General features: G+C 48.8%; 2 protein-coding genes across 10 annotated transcripts in view; one reads left to right on the forward strand and one right to left on the reverse strand.

Moving 5' to 3' along the window:
- Positions 1-7,068, forward strand: part of Coq8a (coenzyme Q8A) — a 31,694-nt gene extending 24,626 nt beyond the window's left edge. Inside the window, exons 6-15 of the mRNA XM_059280733.1 lie at positions 1,800-1,922; positions 3,390-3,475; positions 3,592-3,732; positions 4,120-4,201; positions 4,305-4,398; positions 4,592-4,733; positions 4,928-5,035; positions 5,164-5,229; positions 5,424-5,510; positions 6,269-7,068. Of these exons, the coding sequence (XP_059136716.1) occupies positions 1,800-1,922; positions 3,390-3,475; positions 3,592-3,732; positions 4,120-4,201; positions 4,305-4,398; positions 4,592-4,733; positions 4,928-5,035; positions 5,164-5,229; positions 5,424-5,510; positions 6,269-6,556 (1,217 nt within the window). The 3' untranslated portion in view covers positions 6,557-7,068. The remainder of the gene's footprint in view (positions 1-1,799; positions 1,923-3,389; positions 3,476-3,591; positions 3,733-4,119; positions 4,202-4,304; positions 4,399-4,591; positions 4,734-4,927; positions 5,036-5,163; positions 5,230-5,423; positions 5,511-6,268) is intronic.
- A 1,060-nt stretch (positions 7,069-8,128) lies between these two features.
- Positions 8,129-26,853, reverse strand: part of Cdc42bpa (CDC42 binding protein kinase alpha) — a 205,110-nt gene continuing 186,385 nt past the window's right edge. For 7 of the 9 annotated variants that reach the window (XM_059280679.1, XM_059280677.1, XM_059280678.1 and 4 more), the window contains 4 exons: positions 26,111-26,228; positions 16,291-16,408; positions 12,086-12,246; positions 8,129-11,807 (listed from right to left, as the gene is read on the reverse strand). In XM_059280679.1, the coding sequence (XP_059136662.1) occupies positions 11,676-11,807; positions 12,086-12,246; positions 16,291-16,408; positions 26,111-26,228 (529 nt within the window). In that variant the 3' untranslated portion in view covers positions 8,129-11,675. Of the gene's footprint in view, positions 11,808-12,085; positions 12,247-16,290; positions 16,409-21,075; positions 21,262-26,110; positions 26,229-26,853 lie in introns of all 9 variants that reach the window. The other 2 variants (XM_059280686.1, XM_059280685.1) reach the window with 1 other exon arrangement.

The raw sequence follows: 26,853 nt of genomic DNA on the forward strand, positions 1-26,853 counted from the left end.
ACTCTCATCCCTGTTTGCGGGGCCTCGTGATGCCCACACTCCATTGTTCTTACCAGCTTCCCAGGCAGCACCTCACTCATGGGGTTCTCTCTTCTGGAAAGAGGGCACAGGCGTATCTCCACAGACCCCAGTCCTAGGATGAACACCTCTTATGTCCTTGGAAGGGGCCCGAGGACAGGGGATTTAGCGTGGGTATTTTTAGTGCTGATGCTGAAATACTTAGGAATGTGAAGCCTGTATTTCTCTGGATGAGAAGGGAGCCTTCCCAAGAGCCAGCACCCCCTGCCGGCTGCTTCTCACCCTGCCTGGTCTAAGTGGAGAAGGGGCCAGCCTGGCTCCAAGGGCGCAGCTGGTGTTCTTTTTTAGGGACTGTGGTGACTGAGGTTTAGATTACATGAGCCCTGCCAGTAGGTCCTGAGGCTTCAGCCAGGGTAAGTGGCCTTGGGCAGATCCTGACTTGGTCTGACTTCCTAATATGCCTAGCATGACTTGACCTTGAGGATACTGTCCAGGGTAGCAAGCTCTGCCCTGGGAGGCCCTGTCCTGCATTGGGCATACCACCATGGTTCTGGCTTGTCCTGGCTGGCTAGGTCATTCTGGGTAGTGCACATGCCTCTAGCCTGTGAGAATCAGCACATGTTGGGGATGAGATGTCTAGGAAAGCTCGGTTGGGCCAGACACCGTCTCCATGTAGCAGGAGATGGGGACTCCACTGAGGTGGTTTGTGTGTAGATGATTCCTTTGTCCTGGAATTAGTGGCCTTGCCTGTGTTTACCCCTCTGCCCCCGCCAGGGGCTGGGGAGGACAGAAGAGGCTGCCCCGCTCTTGGCTCTGCCTTCTGCTGTTGCCAGGGTCCCTTTTGGGCTCACTTACCTGATTGGTCCTACCCCAGGGTTGTAGGCAGGCCTGGGGGCAGCCCAGACTTGCTGTGGAGTGATCCTCCTACCCTGCATATCTTGTCCTCCTGTCTCAACCGGGCAGTGAGCCCAAGCCCTCAGCACGTCTGGACACTCCTTCCCATGTGGCCCCCTTCTCTGACTTGTTGGGCACTCTGTTGTGGTTGTTGGGCACTCTGCCCCTGGCCTTCCAGGCCTGTGGCTCTATGCTGAAGAAGCTTCCAGGTGCTGAGCAGGGCTTCTCGGATCCAGCAACTCGTAAAGGTAGCAAAAGCCCTGAATGTCCCAGAGCCGGGGAGGTCAGAGGGATCTGGCAGTCAGACCCCTGTTTGGACCGGCCCCTACCGTGTCCCCGGGTAATTCGCTCTGTGGGCCGAGGTGATGATGCTCTTTAGCTACACTGACCCTGGCAGCAGAATTCATCTGGCACTGTCAGCTCCCTGGAGTCATCACCCAGCTGGTGCCACCACCCTGTGTACTGGGAGGGGTTGTGTATGAGCCAGCTGGCTGTGCCAAGCTGTGGGGCAGAGGGGAGAAACAGTACCCGAAGACTGCTGTCCTTGACCCTTGAGGACGGAGCTCTTCCTGCAGCTAGGACCGTGGGGCAAGTGCTCCAGAGACCCCTCAGCCAGGACAGATAGGGTGGAGGCTTGGCTCCTGTCTTCCAGGTACTGCTGAGGAGTCTCCTGGCCCTCCTGCCAGCCTTGCCCCACTAGCAGGGGAGAGCGTCCTGGCCGTGGAGGGCTGTGGAGGATGTGCATAGGGACTTGGAATTTCCTTGCTGTTTCTGTGGACACCCAGCAGTTGTGTATATAGCCCAAGTGTCTGTGCCCAGGCATCATGAAGTTTCTCCCAGGCATCCTTCCTAAACCCTGAATGTATGCCGGTCCCCCTGCCCCTCAGGGAAGAAGGCCGTGCTGGACTCTAGCCCCTTCCTTTCCGAGGCGAACGCGGAGCGTATTGTGAGTACACTGTGCAAGGTGCGCGGGGCAGCGTTGAAGCTGGGCCAGATGCTGAGCATCCAGGGTGAGTGGAGGGCTCAGCCCTGCACCGGCTCGTGGGTACCGAGTTGTGGGCAGTGGTGGGAGGTGGAGTGGGTAGGTGTGGGAAGGAGATCTGCTGTGGCAGTCCTGGGACATGGGGCTGTTTACATCATCTTCACTAGGAGCCAAGAGCATGTTTCTTGCCTCTGGGTGGGTGTCGAGAAACTCTAAGAGGTTGTCTGTGGTGTTGGTCACTGGGAGCTAGTGGAGGAGCTTACAGTTAGCTTTGGGGACCAGTGTGTGACCTCAGAGAAGCCTGGGCTGGCAGAGTGAGGGGAGGGGCTGCATTGGGGGAGTCTTGGGCTCCCTAATGGCTCTGAAGGGCAAGGTGTGAGAGCAAGGTTGGCTTACTGCCTTGAGTAGGTCCAGCTCTCAGGGTGGTGTTGGGTGTGGGCGCTGCCTCGGGGTCATGCAGCTGGGCATAGAGTTTCTGGAAGGTGTGTGGACAGCACACACCTGAAGCCCAGTGATGCTCACGCCATGCCCAGTGCCGTTTGATATCTGGAAATTTGGATGAAGGAGAACTCAGTGGGCTAGCAGGGTCAGGAGCTGTGCTCCAGGGCCAAAAGCAAGCAGGATGCAGGGGTGAAGCACGTGAGGGCTGTTCTTTTGAAAATCAAGCACGTGGAATGGGAACAAACGGTCTTCACTACTTGTCTGTTGTGTGATGAGACACCACGACTAAGGCGACTGGAGGAGGGAGGGTGTGGGAGCATTTCCGAGGTTAGAGTTCGTGCCCACCATGGTGGGGACAGGGCAGGCAGACATGGTGCAGCAGCTGAGAGCATACATCTTGATCCACAGGCATGGGGGTGGGGTGGGGGAGCACTACCTGGGAATGCTGTGGGCTTTGGAAACCTCAAAGCCCACGCCCAGTGACACACCTCCTAATCCTTCCCCAACAGTTCCACCACCAAGTTTTCCAATGTATGAGCCTATGGAGCCATTCTCCTTTAAAGCACCCCCGATGTGTTCATGGTAGTCCACACAGTGCCACGTTAGGCAGGAAGGATGTGCACAGCCAAAGAGTCAGTCAGATTAGGGGCAATTTTAAATTCTCTCTCAGTTTTAAAAATGTTGCCTACCTCTCAGGTCATAGGGATGAGTTCAGGCCTCCTGGCTGCTCCTCTGGGGTGGGAGTGGGGGACAGGAAGCCTCTGTAGCTGTATACAGAGGCTTGTGTTTTGCATTGGTTGGCACTTTACTGGTGTGCCCATCCCAGCACAGAAGACCCTTGCCACCACTAGAGTCCCAGTCTGGAGTCCGTGTGCCAGGAGGAAGCTGAGGCTGTCACTGTGTCTGAGCTTCAGGTCCCAGCGTGAGGGAAGGTCATGTTTGGTGGCCCTGTCCTACCCAGGAGGCCACGCTGTCAGTGGTACCTGGGCAGCCTGTTGGCCTGTGTGCATCCCTCCCTAATGGAAGCCCCACTCTGACCTCTCTGGCCATCCAGATGATGCCTTCATCAACCCTCACCTGGCCAAGATCTTTGAGCGGGTTCGGCAAAGCGCTGACTTCATGCCACTGAAGCAGATGATGGTGAGGTTTGCTGGAGGTGGGGCGGGGAAATAGTGGGTCTAAGGACCAAGCTGGGCGCATAGCAGGGTGTCCCAGATAACCAGGCCCTGCTCCTGTCTTCCCTGGCCTCTTTCCAGAAAACCCTCAACAATGACCTGGGCCCCCAGTGGAGGGACAAGCTGGAGTACTTTGAGGAGCGGCCCTTTGCAGCTGCCTCCATAGGGCAGGTGCACCTGGCCCGCCTGAAGGGTGGCCGTGAGGTGGCCATGAAGATCCAGGTAGATGGCTCTGTGTGGTGTGTGCCTGTCCACACAGGATTTCAGAGGGTGGGGCCTTTCCCATGTCTCCCGAGACACCCTGTCTTTCGGTCCTTAGCATCTGGCGCTGGGTGAGCGTTTGCTAGGTGACAAGTTAAGGGGATGAAGCTGTGTCTTAGCCATCTTGGTGCAGGATGGCCTTTAGGGCCTGTGCTGGAACCAGCTGCTTTTTCTGGGGGTAGAGTAAGGAAAAATGGAGAGCAGAGTGGAGATAGGTCAGGTCATGGCAACCTTGTTTTAGTCTTGGCTCTTTCATTCAAGGATCTGGCCCCAAGTGCCTGGGAAACTAATGGGCAGGGACAGCCTGCCACGCTGCCTCCCCAGGTAACTCCCCTTCTCTCCTTGCAGTACCCTGGTGTGGCCCAGAGCATCAACAGTGACGTCAACAACCTCATGGCTGTGCTGAACATGAGTAACATGCTTCCAGAAGGTCAGGCTGGGCTGCAGACATGAGGTGGACGGGTTGCGTTCTGGGAATGCCAGCGGAAAGCCTGGAGAGCCCCCGTCCCACCTGATGCCCCTTTCTGGCACAGGCCTGTTCCCTGAGCACCTGATTGATGTGCTGAGGCGGGAACTTGCCCTTGAGTGTGACTACCAGCGGGAAGCTGCCTATGCCAAGAAGTTCAGGTGTGGCTCTTATGGGGCCCCCGGGAGGCTGAGGGGTGCTGCAGGGGGCAGGCTCCTGTTTGTAAGGGTGGATGGCCCTGGGGCCAGGGTGTGGCCACATCCTCCCCCCTGCAGAGTAGGTTTCCTCCTGGTGGGCTCTCCACTTGGGCGCTGTGGAGGGTGCAGACTGGATGTGAGCTCTGTCTCCACACAGGGAGCTGCTGAAGGACCACCCCTTCTTCTTTGTGCCGGAGATTGTGGATGAGCTCTGCAGTCCCCATGTGCTGACCACCGAGCTAATATCGGGCTTCCCTTTGGACCAGGCAGAAGGGCTGAGCCAGGAAGTCCGGAATGAGGTGCGCTCTAGCTGTGTTGAGCTGTTGTGCTGGGAACCTAATCAAGTGAACAGAGACCCTAAGCCCTTCCTGGGGAGGCTGGACAAGGGGGTGATGACTGCATCCTTCTGTTGGGGTGGGATTCAGGAGGCAAAGACTTTGGAGGTCACAAGGCAGTCAGTGTTGCCTGACCCAGGTTCCTAACCTGTCCCCAGATCTGCTACAACATTTTGGTGCTGTGTCTGAGGGAGCTGTTTGAGTTCCATGTCATGCAGACTGACCCCAACTGGTCCAATTTCTTTTATGACCCTCAGCAGCACAAGGTAAGCCCCAGCTGAGCCTCACATGAGGGTCTCTGCAGAGACCTGGGAGCTCAGACCTGAAGTGGCCCTCCTTTCTCTGCTCTCCAGAGCCATAGGGCAGAACTTTAGTGTTGTATCTCCATCTGTAGGTGGCTCTCCTGGACTTTGGGGCAACTCGGGAATATGACAGATCTTTCACTGACCTCTACATTCAGGTAAGACCGGGAATGGAGCCGTGGCCCATGTATTTCAGAGGCCAAGAGCCAATGCTGGGGATTGAAAGTGTGGGAGAGCCTCCTGGAGTTGGCCATAGCCTGTCAGGTCCACCTAGCTGGCTGTGGCTCCCAGGCCAAGGGTTGGCAGGCACACAAGAGGATTGTAGTAGGGCAGGAGTCTCTCTTCCACCCAGGTCATCCGGGCTGCTGCTGACCAGGACAGGGAGGCCGTGCTGAAGAAATCCATAGAGATGAAATTCCTCACTGGCTATGAGGTCAAGGTGAGTGAACCACCCAGGCTAACATTGGGAGGGAGGTCCAGGCCCAGCTCCCTGTAGACACAGCTGTCTTTCCTTAGTACCTGAGCACCAGCTGCTCTTGGAGGCCTCCTTATGCCCAGCACTCTGAAAACTCAGCACTCTGTAGGAAAAGTGTAGAGTGGAGCACAACCGTTTTGCTTAGGGTCACCACTTTGTGCTACCTGCTCACCCTGGCCGCCAAGAGGCAGGGGATGGCTTGCTTGGGTGGGCAGAGTGCCCAGGCCTTTAGAGCCTCTTCACCCAGCAGCTACCAGGGAGCTGACCTTCCCTGACCTGGGTTCACATCCACTGGTAGGAGTGCACCGTCAGGATGGGTGTACATTCCAAGCTGACCTCCTGCTTCCTGTGTGCAGCTGATGTGATCTGTCCCCACCTGGGCGCCCGTGTCCCTTCAGTGCTCTGCTGATAGGTACTTCTCACGCGTCCTGTGCCTAGCAGGGCACTATCCTCAGAGTGGCTGGGCCCTGCCTAGTCTGTGATCTGTAGTTTAACTCTGGGAAGACAGAAATGAGTGCAGTAGGAGTGAAGGCCTCTGCACTCCACCCTGGCTCACACGGAAGCTAGTCAGTGGTCTGTGTCTGCCTGGTTCTGGAGGGTTGGGGTTGTACCTGTTACCATTTATGATCAGAACCAAACCATCCTGTCACTTCTCTGGTGTCCTCCAGACCTGGGGCTGGGGGGTTCTAACCCAGTCACCTCTGCCCTTCTTCTTGGTGTAGGCCATGGAGGATGCCCACCTGGATGCCATCCTCATCCTGGGGGAAGCCTTTGCTTCAGAAGAGCCCTTTGACTTCGGCACCCAGAGCACCACCGAAAAGATCCACAACCTGATCCCCGTCATGTTGAAGCACCGCCTCATCCCTCCACCAGAGGAGACCTACTCTCTACACCGCAAGATGGGCGGGTCTTTCCTCATCTGCTCCAAGCTGAAGGCCCGCTTCCCCTGCAAGGCAATGTTTGAGGAGGCCTACAGTAACTACTGCAGGATGAAGTCCGGGATGCAGTAGAGTGGGCATGGGCCAGGCTAACGGGCCGTGCCCTCCTTCAGGCTCGGCCAGGCAGAGGGAGGTGTTGAGCTGGAGCCACAGCCTCCACGAGGAGGGAGTGAGCAGCGTGGAGACCCGCCATTGCTTCTGCACTGTCCAGCCAAAGAGGCAGGCTGTCTGTCCACCAGGAACATGGAGCAAAGCAAGACTGAAGGCTAGCTGGCCATGTAGAGTGAAGCTTTGTGTGTTTCTGGGTGAGCTTGTGTCCCTGCCCTTTGCCACCCCAGCCTGTGGCCTGGAACTAGCAGCTCAGGACAGTAGGGCAGCCACCCTAGCTGGGTCTCAGCATGGACAACAGATCCTTTTCAAGGGCAAAGCAGGGCTGTCCCTGAAGGAACAGCGGGCTCCAGCATGTTCCAGGAGAGGTAGTTACTACCCCACACCAGGGGATCAACACAGGCTCTGTTTGTTTATATGTCTTGTAGTCACAAGTTCACACCCTTACGTCCAATAAAGTGTGATGGGGACTACCATTTCCTGTGTGTTCTGTGGATCCTGGGAATGAGGTGGCTCTACTTAGGACCCGGATGGTGGGCTTTGCCTGTACAGGTCTCTGCTCCGGAACAGCTGTTGCTCTTGGTGGGGACAGAACGTGGCAACACAGGCAGACATGAAGAATTTTTTTGCATTCCTGTCTCTGACCTCAGGGCTTCACTGGCACCGGGGATTGAGCCCAACGCCTTACAGATGTGAAGCAAGTGGTCTACCACTGAGTTGTACCCTCAGCCCTTTCACTTTTGAGACAAGCTCTCAGTGAGCGCTCAGGCAGACCTCGAACTTGTAATCCTCTTGCTTAGCCTCCCAAGTACTTAGGATCACAAGTTCGAGCCACTAGGCTTCTTAGGCAGTTCAGAGAAAACAAGCTTGTGGGCTCAGTGGCTAGAGAAGAGCAGGCACTAAGAGGTGGGACTTGGGACAGGAACAGTGTGCCCTTAAAGTCCATGCTACATGTGCCCTGACTAGGGGCCTGGCTGACTACCACCCTGCACCAAACGGCTCACTGTGCCTTTTAAGGAGTTTGACTGGAACATGGTGCTCTTGTCCATGTCACAGACTATTCCTTTGTGGAAAGTTTGCCAAGTCCTGTCTCCACAGATGCTGCCTTTGAGGCCCAGGGTAACCTTCGGATCTGCAGGAGTCCCAGTGGCTAGAGGGGTCTGAGTGACTAACTCGTGGGCCAGCTCCACCACTGTAGCTCACCAGGCAGCTGTTCACCCCGGGCAGCAATCAAGCTGCTCCCAGCTTCACTCCAGACAATCTTGAATCGTAAGGGCCTGCGGAGTGTGGCCCAGCAGCCTAAGGCAATGACTGAGATGTTCCTGTTAAAGGAAGGGAGCCGAACACTTCCAGGGATTTGAATGTCATTCTCACCTGAGCTCCAAGGGCAACTTAAAAAGTCCCAGATCAAACCCCAGGAGCGAACTGACCTGTGCCCTCTGGGTATATAAAGAAGAGGCCCGGAGGAGGGACCAGTGAGCCAGGAACTCCTCATACTCTTTACACAGGGAAAGAGAAAGACAAAATACTCAGTCCTAACAGTTCCTTATTTTATTGCAGTACATCAAAGTCTGGTTAATTAGGTGACACCAACATAAAATATTGGTGAGAAATTCTTTGTTACATTTTTTACTATCCCACCTTAAATAATTCTGTGCAAAAAATCCATGTCATAGTCTGGTAGCAGACACGCTCTCAGGAAGTCCCCTAAGACATCAAGAGATGAAACCAAACCAAATGAATGATAAGTGGCCAAAGCAGTATCTTCCCTTCCACACACATTGGTCAGCATCATAGTCTAAACAAAAATTACACCTAGGCCATGCAAAACTGTACAATAATATTACAATGAGAAAAAATCCTAAAAATTTATAAAATAAATGATATTATACTATCAAATAAAAAGGCAGGTCATTTTGTTTTCAGTGGCATTGAGGCTGACATGTGGCAGTCAGTCTCCTGAAACTGTAGTAGGGACCTGTTGTAACGCTGTTCCTACGACAAGACCATGGGATGCTGGAGCTGCGGGAGACCCACTCACTGCTGCAGGGCTCCACAGGGAACTCTGGACTCGCAAAGACTGAAGGGTTCAACAAGGAATGAGCCACTCGGGGTGAAGTGAGATGCTGTGCAGCCAAACCAGGTTGGAAAAGGGGCAGGGCCGGCCAGGTGGGACTGGAAAGGGCCAGCGGTCTTGGGCAAAGCATGACCTGCAACAGGGGTGCCACGCTGTTGTAAGTGCGTCCGTGTTGGGGGCAGGGGGTGTCGGCTAGGTCTACTGAGCTGGGAGAACGGAGTTTGTGGTCACGGCCAAGGCTGCATGTGGGAGTAGATGTCTGCCCTCTGCTCTAGCTTTTCCTTAATGATCCCTGAGGTTCCACACAAGCCAGCTAGCTTTCTTAGAAATCGATGTGGCCTCTACGTTACAAAATGACAGGAGTCTAACATGAAAGAGAAGAGGCTGAAGGAAGGGCTGGTGGGAAAGACAGGAATTTCAGGTGCTCCCTTTAAGCTTGGCTAAAGGAATTCTCGGGAAAGCCGAACAGGTCACTTGTAGCCATCCCCTCAGTCTTCAAGCTGTGCTCACTGGGAAGAACGCCAATGGCTAAGCACAGGGAGTGTGCACACAAGTAGAGATATTTTAAGTGAGATCTGCTTTAGCAATCATTGACAGGAAGACTTTCGTTTTGGCAAAAACCAAAACCAAAACTGTGATATATTTGTATACCTACCCCTAAACCCACATAACAGGTTAGCCAGAATTGAAGGGCCAATAGCAAAAGGGCTGGGCATGGCACCAAGTACTAACCAGAAACACTATGCCAGAAATGGCTCTGAATGCCATTTTTTCCCATTTAGAGATCAGTCCCCGCTGCTCCACTTTCAGATACCTTGCATGGGGTAGGGAGAGTGATTTTCAGCAGGGCCACAGGCCCTTCCTCTGCCTTTGTTATCCACTGCTCTGAGGGACCTGTGCTTCTGTCCCCTGGAAGTCTGTCCACCAGCTTTCCCCCTCCTCCACAGCTTCGGACAGGAACACTCTGCATGCAAGGCTGGGGTAAGACGTGGTTATCAGGAGAACCCACCCCACACTCTGGGCTAGGGCTGCTGTTACGATGCCTGGATCTGTGACTGCAGTGGGAAATCCAATCCACAGGGGACGGGGGGAGAGGGGGCAGAGCTCAGGTGGGACTCACTGCAGTGGAGCTGAACTTTAGAGGGTTAGACTTGACTCTAAAGGGGTCCTTTTACAAACAAGCACCTGTAGTAACAAAAATTTGCAATTGGTTGCCAAAGCTACAAACCAAAGGCGCAGGGTGAGTCCTGTCAGTCTCGGCCTGGTCGGTTCTCTGCCTAGGAAGGACCGAGGGGAGGGCGGCCAGTTCTATCAGGCCGAGTGCCAAGTTCAAACAGATAACAACAACAAGGCTCTGACCAAACTCAAGATCTGACCTTATTTTTGGATGTATACAAATATGTTTATGATACTTTTCCAAAAGCAAAACAATTTGGATTAAAATGACACAATGCTCATCCCAAATGAAATGCACTCGTGTCTGAGCCAGTGGAGGATCTAGAATGTGTCAAAGCTGCTGTTGAAGAAGACCCTACCAGACGTGTTTCCGTCACCTTTCCCCTCCCTGAATTCTAACCTCCTCCATAAGGCAGCCCACCTCAGGAGTCTGGCCCACAGGGCCTGGCAGCGTGCTGTGCCAAGTGTCAGCATGCCAGGCAGGTTACAACTTTGGAAATCTATTTTAGGTGTGGTTAAGGTGGGGAGAAATAGTGGCTTTTCAACCCAAAAGGGGTGAAAATGAAGAGTGGCAGGGCCTCCTTATTTGCATGGGATATTGTAGTTTCCATCTTTTTTCTATGTTCTTAGCTGGTGAAACATGTGGGTAGAGATGAGTTCTGGTCTCCATCTTGCTTTCTTGGACAAGTACAGCAGCAGCTATTCAGAATGGAAGCTGGCTGACAATCATGGCAGCCAGCACACCCCTGGGCCTGTGCAGAGGCTCCACGGTCCCATCACATGGGAAGGCATATTTGGTCAAGGCTGTTCAAGCCCATGCTTCTGAGGTTTCACATGATTTAGTAGGAGAAAGAAGCCCTTTCCCCAGAGTGTGTGTGAGAAGTTCACAACTACCCTAACGAAACAGGCCCCTCACTGGGAAGCTGTGCCCAGTCCAGACAGACTCACTGCAACCCAGGAAGGAACAGCAACTGGCCAGGACAAAAAAAAACAGCTACATGAACTATTCGATGATCTTCAGAAGCCATGACTCTCTCCCTGTGCCCTTTATGATGGGAAGGAAGGGTCAGAAGATGACAGAATTGTCTTTCACATTCAACTGTGCAAGGTATCAAAATATAGTAAGGAGGGGACATGTTCAAATCCATCACTAGAGAAAGAAATGCCATGGGAGGCAAGTGTGCCTCAAAGTGATTTCGATGCCACCTGTGGTGTCCAGGCCACACCCCACCAATGGCACCAACCTCCAAACATTCCTTAGATTTCCCCATGATCTCAGCCTGCCCACACTTGGGGACAGATACCACGGGGACCTGACTTCTGATCTCTTTACAAATGTCACTTGAGGCCTTTCTACCCTGTATATGACTCAGCTGGGAAACAGACAAAAACAACACATTTCTTTAAATTAAATGATCTTTCTTATATACGCATCCATCTTTCATCGAACACAAGATGCTTCTTTGACTATATACATTCAGTATTTAACTTCTACATTTATGTATTTATTTAAACTCTGTATTGTAGTAAAATATGCATTGTTTTAAGTCGTGAGGATTTATTCCTGGCAACAGTCGGGCTGACGCTCATGGCGGCTGCTGGGCGCTACGTGAGGACTACGGTGAGAGGTGAGAACACAACCTGTCTACTCTTGGCGCTGCGTCTGCGCAGTCTGTCTACGGAAGCTACCTGGAGGGGGAGGGGAAAGCGGCCTGGCTGCGGAGGAATCCTTAGCGCAGCAGCGCGGAAGGTGACGCTGCTGCCAGGCACGTTGTCCGTGCTTTGTCCGGATGCAGAGTCCCTGCCTGTGGCCACAGCGCGGCCCTGGGCTCACGGGTCCCAGCTCCCGCGGTCTGTGCTCTCCAGGGAGAGGCTCTTGGTCTTTCGGGGTGAAACGGGGCTTGGGGGGCTGCTCAGGTTGGAGCTGTTGGAAGCTGTGGAATGCCTTGGAGAATCAGAGTCCTGCGAAACAAAGCACGAGTGAGCAGCTGAGGGACAGCCCTCCAGAGGACACTGCTGCTCTAGACCCCCTCCCCTACCCACACCCCCACCTTCTCTCCTGTCAGCAGACAGACCCTCTGTGAGATGATTGGACACACACACACACACACACACACACACACACACACACACACACGACAAGCGTGGATGCCTTTCATTCAAGTGAATGCAAGGTGGCAGGATCAGCCTGGACAAAGCCCTGGCCTCATGCATGCATCTGCCATCCGCAGCCCATTTACCTCTCCATCATAGTCCCTCACGGGGGCGTCACTTCCTTGGTCCATGCCTCCCGATGACGACAAAGAGCCCTCTGAGGGAGAGGGCATGGGCTGTCGCTTTGTGTTGTAGCTTCCTCCAGAGAACTCCCTCTTTAGTGCACTGCCATTCTGGGCTGATGACCCTACAGAACAGCGTTGGGAAAAGCTATGTATTTGGAAGAGGCCACTCCTGTACAAAGTGTGCAGGCTGCCAAGAGGACTGGACATCCATCCCTCATTAGGGGCAGGCAGCCCAGTGCTGAAGGTTGTTTCTGTCACCGCCCTCTGGCTGTAGGACTGCTGCTGTTTGGACAGTACTCCTCCCCAGGCCATGTGGAGCCCACAGAATCCTTCCAGGACCACCTGCTACCTACCGCCTTGCTCCTACATGTCCATGCTCCCTCAGACATACTGGGCCTTCTTCTAACAGACAGGCCATCTCTGCCTCGCTGGAACGAGATGGGCAGCATTCCCAGCACCCAGTCGTCCCCAGGCAAACACTGCCTGTCAGAAGCTCTCAAAAGAAACAAAGGAAACCTGAGGAAGCACTCCTGCTTCCCAGCCTGAGAGCAGCAGGCCATGGAGCTTCTTTGTGAGCACACCTTAGAGACAGAACACACAGCAAGGCGGCCAGCATCCCTGACGGCAAGAGGAGACGAGAAGGGACCTCTGAGACTGAGGAGCACTGTTAGAGCCCACTCAAAGCTCTCCACGGCCCTCACCAGCTTTAGTTTCTGCTTAAGAAACTATTTACCAAGTGTCAGTAATGGCCAAGGGCACTGTAAGTTACAGACGGACTGTTTCAACATTTTGCTAATTTTACGCCTTTTACATTAAGAATCTGACAAAAAATGTCACCCAGTGACTGCATGTCTGGCTATGACCACCAACTAACTGTGTTAGTGTTTGGAAAGGCAGACTGTCCTCCAAACCCGAAGGTCCCTTCCCTCCCTGGGGTCACCACATCTTGACCCCTTCTAGAGACTACCAGTGCTGCTTCTAAACGTGTTCTAGAAGTACAGTCCTTGCCAGATCCACAGGATCCAAAGTCCTGACTTAGGTATCTTGATGGCCACTGGTGGCTCCCCCTTCCTAGTGCTGTCCCTCATAGCACAGCACATGTCTCTCCCTCCAGTTACCAACGTGGTCACTGGCCCTGCCTGGTTCTCACTGGAGAGACATTCCTTTGGAAATACACTCTTTAATCTGACATAGGTCTTCGGTCTCCCTGGAGTACAACCTAATGGAAGGCAGTCATTTTTATTTGATCTCCCTAATGCCTAGCTGAGTGTTCAGTTGATGTCACTATTTGTCATGTCTCACTTTGAATAGAAAATCCAAACCAAAGCCTTCATACCTCCTTTCTTCATGTCTTAACCAGGCTGTTTCCCCTTCCTCAGTCTCAACTTTTCTCACCTATGCATGAGGAAAAACACCCTGCCCTATGGTTTCTTTGAGCATTCACTGCATGAAGAATGGTACAAAAGCCAGAGGGGTGAGAAGGGGCCTGCGGTACACTCCCTGCATCCTTAACACCTCCCCACCCCGTCTCCACATCCCACCATCATGTAGGAACAACAGAGAACTCATATCCACCTCAGGGACATACACAATAAATCTACTTACAATTTATTTTAATTGTGTATACGAGTCTTTGGGGTATGTACACATGAATGCAGGTACCAAGGAGGCAAGAGGCATTGCATGCCCTGGAGCTGGAGTTCTAGAGCTACCTGACGCGGGTTCTGGAGACTGAACCTGGGTTCTCTGTAAGAGTAGTATGTGCTCTAAACTACTGAGCCACCTCTCAAAACACTATTTTTAAACACTGGGACTCTACAAAAAGATCAGTCACACTCAATACTCAATCTGAAAAAGGGTTGGGCTGATGTAGTCTGACAGTCCAAGGGGCCTGGAAATGAGTGGAATGCCTGGTGTTGGCTGACTGAGATCCCACTGTTGAACATAGCCTCTGCTAAGGTGCCCTAGAGCTGATTCTAGGATGCAGGAGGTGCTCGACCCTGAATCTCTTGGAGTGAGGGGCATCCCTCTTAGAGGGTGAGAGGTTCCCCTATGAGCCTGTCATAGACAGAGGCACCGTGGAAACCACACTGAAGACTGGAGAAACATCCCACAGCCATGGTGGATCTGGATCTGGGAGGACCCAGGCTGTTTCTAGAAACTGACGACGTAGCTCCTCCATTTCTCAGCTTTCCTAGCTGGCTATCATTCCAGGAAGGCTGGAGACACATGGAGTCAGCTGGAGACAGAAAAGCAGTAGATGCCACTGGAATCCCAGGGATGTCTTTGTTCATGTGTCTACAAATGTCTTCAGCTGAGGGTCTGACAAAGGCATAGCTTGGTGAAGGCACTAAGGGCCTTGGCAGGAGAGAGAGACCACTTCTAGGCTGTAGTCTGCATATACTGCCTGGAATGACCCTCTGAACCTCACCTCACCTACTCTAAGATCTCCGTCATCCCAGGCCCATCATTACCCACAATCCTCACTAACAAATCCAAGTCCCTGAAAGACAAGTGGGCTTTTGTTGACGTTCCATGCAAACTCATGCGATGGCAGAAGCTCGTCAGAGTGGACTGCAGCCAGTGCTGGTGTTAGGAAGGCCACCTTTACCATAAATGGATGGCGGGAATGGTCTGCTCAGAATTGTTGTTGCACAAATTACTATCAGTGTTTGTAATTCTGAGGTAAATTAACCTGAGCGAGGGAATAGCCATCCACAACATGGATGCTGGTTAGTTTACTGGAGCTCTCAACCTGGTGACCCGAGCCATGGTTTAAACCCACCAGCAGTCACCTGGCTTCCACACATGCAAAGGTTAACACAGTGACTGCCGTTTTCCCAACTGGCTGGGTTTTGCATTGTGACTGGCATTACACATTGGCTCAGGATGATTTCAGGAGAGGACAGCAAGTTACAGTGTTCAACTTCTGCAAATGCACTGAAGACCCCTGAAAATGCTCTTTCGTCCGAGGCCACTTCCCAAGTGGGCACCTCTCTGTGTCGTCAGACAACATGTGGTTCCTCCCAGGAAGAGATAGCAGTCATGTGCTGAGTCCAGTGATGAGCAGCATGTCCACTCTGGTCCCTGTGGTGATGGCACATGGTGACATCACAGCTGTCCCCAGGCTCTAGACTGTTGCCCTGCACAGGAACGAGATCTTCTAGAGACACTGTCTAGCACACACTCTGCCTGCCTTTCATTCTGTTCCTGCCTCTGTCCCTCAGCTCCCTGGCTCAGGGGAAGTCAGTGCAAACCCACTTGCCACTACACAGCAAGGCCCACCTCATGAGAAGGGAGCCTCAACCAAGTTAGTGCAGAGGTACGGCCTCCTACAACCCCAGGGTTGAGCTTGGGCTGCAGTCTCCAGCCACAGGAGTGTGGCTTTGAGTCGAGTGCAGCCTTATGAAAGACTCCCAGAAGCCATGTGCGATACTAAATTAGTGTCTGTCTAGTCTTCCTGTCTCCCTACGCCCTTCTCCACCCTACCCTGCTTCCCTTTCTTGTCGGGGTCTCAGTACATGGCCCAGACTGGACACTCACTGTCCTCTTACTCCGCCCCTGTGCTGTCCCAGCCAGCTTGTTCAGTCTCTTATGTTTCTAAGTTGTGGGGTGTTTGCTAGGCTGTAACAACAAAGATAGCACAACTGAACCTAAGGATGCCTGGAAACAGAACAGTCCAGAAACCAATGTTCACTGATTAAACAACAAAGGTATCAGGACAATCCAAGAATACAGAGTAATGAACAAGTTTTCTGACTGAAAGACTTGGACTTAGGAAAGTGGATTTAGTGCAGTTAGCTCCTCTCGGCCATCAGTGGTTTGGAGTGAAGGAAGGCTTTGTTGGGGTCCCAGGCGTCAGCATACAGATGGTGTCTGCCAGGTGCTCAAAGCTGATGCCACAGTCCGTCCGTAAGCCCTGTTACGGACCTACCACAGCCCCAAACGAACTCTGTGAGATTGTGCATATTCTTGCACACTTAGGCATGCTGCTGTGAGCACCAGTGTTTACTTCCATCCAGGGAGACAAGGGTCCCCATCAACTCTACTAAGAAATTGCTCCTGGGCAAGTAACTCAGCTGTCCCAAGCGACACATTTTCTTTGTGGTCACACCTCCCCCCTACCATGACCACTTAGCAAAGCTTCTTCCCACCTGACCACTTACGTGCAGACAGGCCACTGCTGGCACTCATGGAGCGGCCTGGTTCAGGGCGGGACTTGGTGATGGAGGGAATACTGACGGAGCCACTGAACACTGTCCGGCTTTCCTGAGGACGTGGGTTCTAAGACACAAGAGAGGCAGAGTCTTCAGCCAGAGAAACACAGGTTTTGTGCAGACATTCTGCCTTTCACTCTGATCCTCACGACAGGAAGTGAGGCAGTGCAGGGAGCAACAAGGACCAGTCTTTCTCACCAGCAGGACTTTGAAGCCCTGACATGAAAGGAATCTCACCCCGCCAAGGAGTACTTACCAGTACACAGTTTTTTGGTTGTGAGAATGTTATATTGTTAGCTAAGAGTGGAGTGCAGAATTACATGGACATTTGCAGATAACGGAAACATCTTTGACTACAGATGAGATGATTTACTTAAGAAACCTAAGGAAGCCCATTTAGAGAGGAGTCAATTACAGTTACATTCTTGATAAAAATATCTAGATGACACCAGGTCTCCTTTGCATGACCACGCCCCAGTTGTTCACAATCTTGCTAGCTCTGGCTCCAGAACCTCGCACTGTACCTCGAAGCCCAGGAAGGCCCGTGCCTGGGGTAAGAGTGGAAAGAGTCCTCCTCAGCACTTCAGGCTAGAAGGAAGTGTGCAGGGGCACACCAGAGTCCACAGAGTGCAGATCTTAGAGGAGGCAAACCACACGGCCGTGTTACTAACTTCTTTCTCCATTTACAAAGCCTTCTCCTTGGTAGACATGGTCCCAAATCCTGCAAATGTTTTCTGAGGTAAAGGGTCAAGATAGTTTCTCTCTCTCTCTGTCTCTCTCTGTCTCTCTCTGTGGTGTGTGTGTGTGTGTGTGTGTGTGTGTGTGTGTGTGTGTGTGTGTGTACACGTAGGTACATGCATGCCAATACATATGTGGAGGTCAGAGGACTATACTGTGGAGTTGTCCGACCACCACTTGGGTCCCGGGGATTGAACTCAGGTCACCAGGCTTGGCTGCAGGCTCCTGTAGCCACTGAGTCATCTCACTTCCACTTCCTTGTGCTACACTCAGCAGATCCCATGATGGTCAAGGTCACTAAGACTAATGAAAAATACATAAACTAGCCAGCAGTTTTTTCAGCACTAATTAGTTCATTAAAGATGTTTGCTTTTCCCTCACTGTCAAGGAAATACTCCCAGATGGTGGAGTATACGAGTAATACTGAACCATAAAGAGGCCGATTCTGTTAACTCACCAGACACTACTAACAATTTGCTGTTTCCTATCCACATTTTCTTTTAAATGTTTACATTTTTTGTGGTGTGCATGTATGTGCACGTGCATGCGTGCGTGCGTGCGTGTGTGCTCATGTACAGAGGTCAGGTGACAACCGTCAGGTACAGTCCTTGCCTTTCCACTAGTCTGCAACAGTGTTGGCGAGGCTCGGCAGCACACGAGCTTGAGCTACTACAGCCAGCTTGATGGGTCCAGGATCTGGACACTGGTCATCGGGCTTGCACATCAGGCTTTTATCCCACAAGCTATTTCCTCAGCACCCCTCTTTTTTTTTCAAAGAAAGATGTCCAAGTTTCCCCCATTCTATCACACTTCTTCTCAGTGCCACAGAACACAAATGAACTAGTGTATTTTAAAATGTTATACCAGTTTGCTCACCTCACTGTTTCAAAACCAGTAAGTCTTTCATCACATGGTGTCCAGGAAACGTGGCCTTCTTCTAGCAGGTTCAGAGAATCAGCTAGAGAAAGGCATCCACAAAGGGCACCACTCTACGGTGGCGTGACTGAGACTTTCCGTTAGTCAGGGTTAAGAGGATCGAGCTCACCTCAATGCTCCCTAAAGGTTCAGCAAGAAAAAGGCCCGACTGCTTCAAGCCTCCATCTTCCCTGCCCTCCTCTCTCCCGGTTCTCTCTTAGCTCAGGCTAGTCTACGTAAGCCAAGGATGGCTTAGAACCTCTGCTCCTTCCCAAACATTTATGGAACTGGGGAATGAACTTAGGGCTTTACGCATGCCAGGCAAGTGTTCTCTCTCCGAGACACACAGTGAACCATCAGGCTATGTTTTACATATTTCATTTAATGTTTCATATCTGCTCCCGACACACAGAAAGACAGAGAACACTGTGGGAAGGCAGTCCTTCATCCTGAATTACCCCGCCTTGTCTGGGGTGCGGCTCCAGCTTGCTCAGGTTGCTCAGCATGCAGCTCATGACTGTTTCCAGCATTGTTTCCTTAGTTGACATGTTATTTCTTATACTGACTAAAATTATGACCGACACTTCGCTCCAGCACATAAAATAGGCACTGAAGATATTTATTGGATAGATGACTAGATTATATCTGCAACTCCCATTTCCTGCTTCAGGCATTAGATTAATTCAGCTGGTAATTAATAAATTTCAGATTATGATCCTCTCCATAGATGATACTATGCTTTAGTTCATACTGGTTTGTGTATAAGTTTTAAAGACACGGAATCCACTTTATATAATTTGGGAAGAATAATATTTTTGGGAACCAATAAATGGTAGTAATACTTAAAAAAAATTGTGCACACACATAAGCATATGCATGCCACTGTGGGTGGTCAGAGGCAGCTTTGGGGAGTTGGTGCTCTCCTTCACTGGAGGTTCTGGGGATCAAACCTATATTGTCAGGCTCGGTGGCAAGCATTTTTACCCACTGAGCCAGACACAGGCCCCCAATTCCTCTAATTCTTACTAAGCTGACCCATACGCTAACACAGCTGTCTCTGCTACAACATGCCAAAGATCAAACAATTTAAAACAAGACCTATGAAATGAGGCAAAAACAAGAACAAAGCAAAAAGGAAATCTAGTAGTGAATGTGGTTAGAATAAGGTCTAGAACTGGACACCCCTGAAAGGGTGATGCTCTGGATGTGTCTGCAGCATGGGGCTTTCCCACACATCTGCATCTCTGAGAGAAGACCACAGCAGACAATCCAAGCAACAATGCCATCCAAAGATGCCCTCATGCTAAAGGCTGGCTGGCTAGCTGGTCCCCAATTCAACATTGCTATTTTGGTTCCTATACCAGATCTGCAAAGTCCACGCAATTCTGTGTGTTATTTGTTTAAAGAAAATATTTTGCCTTATTTTATCCAAGAAAATTAAAAGAATTAAAGCCATGACAGTCAAAGGCAGCAGCAGCTTAGCATTTGTACACATAGGACAACCTTATGAGACACAGCAACATGAGCAAGCATCGCCAAGAGGGGCTGCTGGGAGACAGGAACTGCCGGGGTCAAGCTGCATTTCAAAGCTAAGAGGGGTTGCTGTTCTTTGCTCTAAAATAAGCCTACCCTAGAACAAACGACTGAGGATAAGCTTCTAAAATACGCCAGCAACTAAGACTGAAAACTAAAATGCTAAATCATCTAGTCAAATGATACAAACTTCATTAGACTATAACAAGAAGTCCAGCTCTTTGGACTCTCTAGCTAAAACTATGCTTAAGAAAGGCACCACTCAACTCAGCTAGGGTAGGCAGGTTCTCTCACAGGAAGGTCCTGACTGACTGTGGATTCCTTGGAATCCCCTTCCTGCTGCCAAGCAAACTAAGGCTGATTTTATTACAGTAATTCTGTCAAGTAAGACATTCAGCTAGTATTATAATTTAATGTCAGTGACATTTAAAACATAATTTAAAGTAATTTGCTAATACAAAAATAAGCTTTTAACCCTCTAATTTTCTTACTGGAAAACCACTATATTACAAATTTTTTTTTTTTTTTTTTTTTGGTTTTTCAAGACAGGGTTTCTCTGTGTAGCTTTGCACCTTTCCTGGAACTCACTTGGTAGCCCAGGCTGGCCTCGAACTCACAGAGATCCTCCTGGCTCTGCCTCCCGAGTGCTGGGATTAAAGGCGTGCGGCACCACCGCCCGGCTATATTACAAATTTTAAAAATAGATATTACTATTTTACTAACTTGGGGACATTACAGAAAATAAGTTTGCATGGTATAACCAAATATTTTAATATTCATAAAACTAACTTCCCTTGAAACTCATATATGCATTCATTACTTGATAAAATAGATACTCTGCTTAACATCCGTTTCAATGCATGGCCAATGGAACAACGTTGTGGGGATGAGTGACAGGACCAGGGGGTGCCATGCTTCTTCAGGGGTAGCAGCTTTTTTTTTTTTTTTAAGTTTTCTTATCTTGAGTCTTGGTTGCAATTAAATCCACATCAACAACTCAAAGATTTGTAAAAACTGACTTTAACTTTAGAACTTTTCCTGTTACTTACTCAGTATTTATATCATTAGTTTGGAGACTTTTGGTAGGTCTATGGATAAGCTCTACACATACCTTAATCTCATCCCTGAACTGAAGTGGTTATAAGGTAAAGAGCTATTAAAAAATTCAGAAATTCAGGAGCCCCTTTATGTTTGTTTTAAAAGACTAAAGATCCAGTTGTAGCTGGTTTTGTTTGTTTTAACATGGTATTCAGAATGGAAAATAACATACTTGGAAAACTATCCAACAAAGATCATACTCTAAAGTTGCTTTGGATTAATACAGAAACCCTGTATTCCTCCATATTTCCCTCAGAAGAAGAAACAAGACAGGCTGAGAAGAGGAGGAAGAGGAGGATAAACAGGAGAAGACAAAAGGTAGTTGAATCTGGGTAGTTGAAGCTGGCAGCTCAGGAGGAGGAAAGGGCAACCACTCCCAAGGCACGCCTTCAGTGGTTAGCAAAGGCACACGTGGTTAGTGGAGATTAGCCCGGACTCAGCTGTTCATACCCTCAGAGTCACAGAGTGTGATGTACCAGGGGCAGAGCGCAGGGACGGGGGCTGCTCAGGGTTTATGGAATCAGGAGAGAGAAACTGTTCAGCAGAATTGACAGTCATGTGATAGATGTGCTCAAAGTTGCTCGGAGAGGAGATCAGACCGGAGTGGTGATGAGGGGACGGATAAGGGAAACCTGGCTAGCAAAAACAAAGAAAGGAGAAAAAGGTGTAAGGTGACGCTAAGTGGATCAGATGAGTGACACCAGACAACATGCACACAAAGGACAAGGCAGCATCTTCCTCGGAACTCCCAGTGAAATTCTTTCGGGCCTCAGAGAGTTCAATTCTATAATCAGTTACTCCACAGGGCAGATTTTCAAAAGATCACTTCAGGATAACATCCGTCCCGTTTTACCAGTTGAGGGAGTAGCAGCATGGCTTCCAGGATCCAAGGAGCTTTCAGTCTTCAGGATTTTCTTAAGTGATACAACAAAAGCATTGCAAAGGTTCCCCCCAACACCCAGCACAGAATCAGCTGGAGACAGCTAAAAGAACAAGGAGCCTCACACTGTTTCTACCTAGCAAGGTACAAACCTGCTTTCTCAGACTCTACAGCCAGTTCTCAGTTCTGGATTTACAGACCTATGATATGCCCTGGCTTTTAGTGATTTTATTTTCCTATAATAAAGACAGTGAGAATTGTGGGCTACACTATTCCTGGTTTGCTTGTAAGCAGTCTAGCTCACGTCCATTTAGACACCCCAAAGAATGAGTTTGTTTTCAACAAGGGAAAATTATGCCTTTGAATGTTCAAGTGTGTTTTTTAAAAGGCAAATAATCTAACCGTGAAGTTAAAGGAAAAAATCTGAAGAGAAGGCTTCCTATCTCCTGATAAATATTTACTTAAGAATGAACACCTGGGCGATGGCACTCAGTGGCCAGCCATTTCCTAGAGTGGAGATTTTTCAAGTTCAGATCTTGAAGAGCAGCTGTTCACAGAATACGCCATCCCTGTACTCCAGGGAAACTGAAGGATGTGCTGAGAAAAATGCCTTACTGTAAAGTATGGACCATCCAAGTGAGCTAAGATGCTGAAAAAATGCTCAGGACTTATCTAAGCCTAAAAGAAAGGCTTCTCTATATGTGAAGTGCTCTTCTTTTAGAAATGTGAATAAAATCAGTATTTTCTAAGGCTGTTTCCAAAAAGGAAATATACTGACCCCCCCTCTCTATCTATCTATCTATCTATCTATCTATCTATCTATCTATCTATCTATCTATCTATATATCCATCTGTCCATTCGTCTGTTCATCCATCCATCCGTCCACCTTTGACTTTAAGAAACAAAAGTATCTTTAGGAGGGAAGGTGCTATGGGTGTTGTGGACCAAGCCCGGGCACTCTACACATACACTATCAAGGAAACACTTCACACGGAGCTGCACTCCCAATTCAAGAAGAAAGATGACTTCTTAAAGAGGTGAGTGAGCTCATGTGCTGAGTTCATTAGGAACTTTAGGAACAGGAAAACCACACGGTGCCTGGAATACGCTGACAAACCCCACAGTGATAAATCATTCTCACGTCAGGTTGGAGAAAAGTGTTCCTGTGTTTGTAGCAACCACTCAACAACAAGTACAGGTAAATAAATGGTGAAGAAGACTCGAGGAAACTAATTCAGTATATCTTCTAAGACTCACAGATCACTTTATATTAACTGTTTATCTTCTCTCCACTCACTAGGACAGAAATGATGGATACAAGAGGCAAGAAAGTGACTCTTTCAAACTTTCTGCCCCTTCCAGACTTAAGATGGAAGCAATCTTATTTCAGGAGATTGGTACAAATGAAGTGCTTACTTTCTAAGGTCTTAAGAATTTCACATGATAGTGACTTGAATACAATGAGATATAAAAACATGCAGGGTACGTATGTTCTTTGAACAGATGGTAACATGGCTTTGGGACTTGAAAGCTCTTATAAATGTTACTAGATGAATGTAATTCATCCTTTTCGGGAGGGACAATCATCATTCCATTTGAGTGGACAGAACACACTGAAATGAGACTGCACTGAAACGCGGATCTCTGTTAGATGTGAGCACCTGTACTGACATGCCCAGTGCCATGCTGTCTAACAGCGTCTACTCTTAGACACACACGGTCCTGGGCACAGAGTAAGTGCTCAAGAAGCATGTGCCAAGTGACTGAATGCTAAAGCAGGGCTTCAGAGAACTAGGTCATACATAGATCCTTCGGATGTGAAACGAGAAAAGTCATGTGGAAATAACAGGGACCAAACAGGAAATCTCTGATGCCTACATGTGCAGATGAGGAGACAGCATCATAAATATACAACAACATCTTACTGGAAATATAACAGTGTTTATCTTACACAATAAGAAAAATTAAAGGAATAGAAGACACATTTGAAAACAACTGAATTGGCAGGGAAAAAGGACTAGTGTTACTCCGGAGTGGGGGTTTGGGGAGGTGGTTGTGGAGTTAACAAAATCAGGTGACAACAAATACCCAAAACTAATCAGTCTGATTAGAATCAGGAGCCAGCATGGCAGGTCACATCAACGGAGCCAGCTGGGGGATGAAGGACAAATATAATTGATAGTGTTTTGCTAAATAATAAATAAAATAATTCAACAACAACAACAGAAACGTAACTTTCTGGTGGGCGTGGTGATAGATGCCTGGTGCACCTAGAAGGCTGAGGCAGGAGGAAGACAGGCTCAGAGTTGAGGCTAGCCTAGGCTACATAGTGAAGTCAAGGTCAACCAGGGCCACCTAAGAATACTCTGTCTCACAACAAACAAAGGATTTCTTTGAAGTGGTAAGAGAGGGAAGCGACAAAGAAGTACAGTTAGGCTGGGCATGGTGGCACGGGCCTTTGTGCCCAGCACTCTGGAGGCAGAGGCAGTCGGTCTCTGAGTTTGAAGCCAGCCTGGTCTTCATAGAGAGTTCCAGGCTAGCCACAGCTACATAGTAAGACCCTGACTCAAAAAACAAAAACAAAGCTAAGAATAAAAAACTTAAAACAAAAAGAAGTACAGCTGAGGGGATACTCTGAGGTTTCTTACAACATTGGAACTGCTAATTTAGAATCCAGGCCCGTGCTCCATTGTATATGAAGGCTAGACAGACCTTCCGATGAGAAACAGCTCTTCACCTGGTGGGATCCTAAGCAGAACAACACGAAGTCCTGGTATTATTCCACCTTACGGAAAGTATTACAATGTACAGGGTACAACAGAATTCCTAAAAAAAAAGTCTGTAATTCCTTTTACATAGAAATATGATAAAAATTTTCTCAGTACACCAGAACGCAATGAAAGTGAAAGATACTTTAATTTTAAAGGTTAGTATCTATCAAAACCCCGCCACTATTGAACTAACTTTGATTTAGCTGGCATACTATTCTGCAACCTAGTTATATATCTAAGCTGGTTATCTCTCCATTCCTCAATAGTGCTAACTACACATTTATGAAAAAAACTACCAAAAGTTCAAAAAGTTCAATTAAAACAAGTACATTGTACTTGGTCTTTCATATACAAGCTATGGACACAGTCACATTTAACTGTTGGTTATAATTCAAAAAATTCTCTCTACTAAAGCACTTTGTGCCTGGCCCTGTAACTGTCACACAGAAAAGTGAAATAGCAACAACAGCAGAGGCTTGGATCTCAGGACTGTGCTGTGTGTGCTGCTAAGACCAGAGCATGGGCAGTGAGGGAGGACTCTGGAGCAAGGTTAGGAGTGGGGCAGGAGCTGCCCGAGTTCTCACTCCAGGTACAAGCCGAGAAGCAGAACAGCTCACAAACACAGTAACATGCACAGCAGCTCTGACGCCTCCCGTGCGTGGCTTATACAAAGATCAGCCGTGGTTCTGTCTGTGCACACTTTCTATTCACCAGAACAACGAATAACAATCCAGATCCCTAAGGGTGACTATCGTGAATGGTGTCTATTGCTGTGGCTGCCCCTGCCATCACCACCATCACCTTTAAGAGGGAAAGGCCGTAAGAAAGCATGGCCATGGGACTGTGATACTTACAACCGAGTATTCTGGTTGAAATGAATGTAGATTCAGTCCCCTCCCACCCCGGGAAATAAATGAAAACCTCCCTTTATAAACTAACTGGCTTTTATACTAGAATTTTTATTACACATCACATTTTATCACTTCTCTCATTTCTTCTATCACTGATGTTGCTAATGAGATTAAGACAGATGTCCTTAGGAAGAGATTAGGATCAATATTCACAGTCCTCTCTGAAATTGCTGTAAGATAGGAATTATTCTTAAAATTCTTTGCCCAATTTAGCTGCTACTCCCACTGATCAAAGGATCATATGTCATTTTAGTAGCTTGCTAGAAGTGTGTGACACTGACATTTTAAGAGCCAACAGGGCTGGATAATTTACTAATTCCACTAGTAATTTTAACCTCAGCATAATGGGTCTGTGGATGCAATCTTCATGTTGTTAAAATACAACAATCTTCCTATGTTACACTTCTTTTTACATATAATTAATTGTCCAGGAAACATGCTTGGATCTGAGCAAAGGAACCAGATTGAATCTCACAGTTAGCTGAGAGGTGTGACTATGAACGATGAAGCCCGTGTGGACTTCTGTGAGAAAAACACAGTGTACCTGTGCTGAAGTGAAGGAAATCTTCAAAGTTTTGCTAACTGCTTCTGGGTCGTGTTACAGAACCTCTTCAAATATGGCTGTTTCTTCCACTAACAACAGCAAACGTATTAGCAAAACGGGAAAGTTTTCTAGGGTAGGGAACCAATGAAGAACTTTTGTTCTGGTTTTGATAGATTTCTAAACTGTCAGTTTCTTCTCTCAGGTATACCACCATGCATCTTAACCATACGGTGGCATACTGAAAGCACATGTCCTCACTATATAACACAGTCTGTGGAGCTGTGCATGTATGTAAGCCTATGTGCACAGATTTCCCCCATGCATCTGCCACTGACTCCTCATCCCATTCATATTCACACCACTCCTCAAGCCTCTTACCATGGGCAGGTCTTTTAGGATCTGTATTCCATCTCCAGGACCCATGTGTGCTATGTGGTTAAAATTAGTTGGGTTAGAAATTAATTTATTTCTCATTTCTGGATCTCGTAGCATCTCCCTGTAAGGTAGAACACCTGTTTAGACAGTTTTCCCACATTTAATCAATTTAACTTAAAAAATTAAGCATACTTTGTTTTATAAAAATAAAGATATAATTAGAGTAACAGAATATATTAATAGTTCAATTCCTTAGACTGCTTTGTATTTTAAATTTTAAATAAGAAGATCTTAAGGTTTAGGGTTTTATGTGTTTAATTTGTTCAGTGCTGGGGATAAAAGCCAGAGACACCCACATGTATCAAGTTCTGTGCCACTGAGCTCCACCCCTCGCTGAAAAGGGTTCCTTTAACATGCATCAAAGAACTCCTGTTCTACTCTACAGACACTATTGAATATTATATGTGCATCTTTCATAATAGATAACATTTTAGAAATGGTTTTAAATATAGCTACATCTGTTTGCTCATGGGGAACAGAGTTAATCTGAGTTTCTTTTTTTTTTTCTTTCTCTTAAATTTCTTTTTTTCAGAAAGGGTCTTACCCTTTAGCTCAGGGCACACTGGCCTCAAGCTCAAGGCGACTCACCTGCCATAGCCTTTTGAATGCTAAGATTACAGGCATGGGCCACCACGCCTGGCTTCTGTACTTCTTAAACATACACAAATTTACTATATGCACAGATG

The sequence above is a fragment of the Peromyscus eremicus genome, chromosome 15 (assembly GCF_949786415.1).
Source record: "Peromyscus eremicus chromosome 15, PerEre_H2_v1, whole genome shotgun sequence".
Classification (NCBI taxonomy): domain Eukaryota; kingdom Metazoa; phylum Chordata; class Mammalia; order Rodentia; family Cricetidae; genus Peromyscus; species Peromyscus eremicus.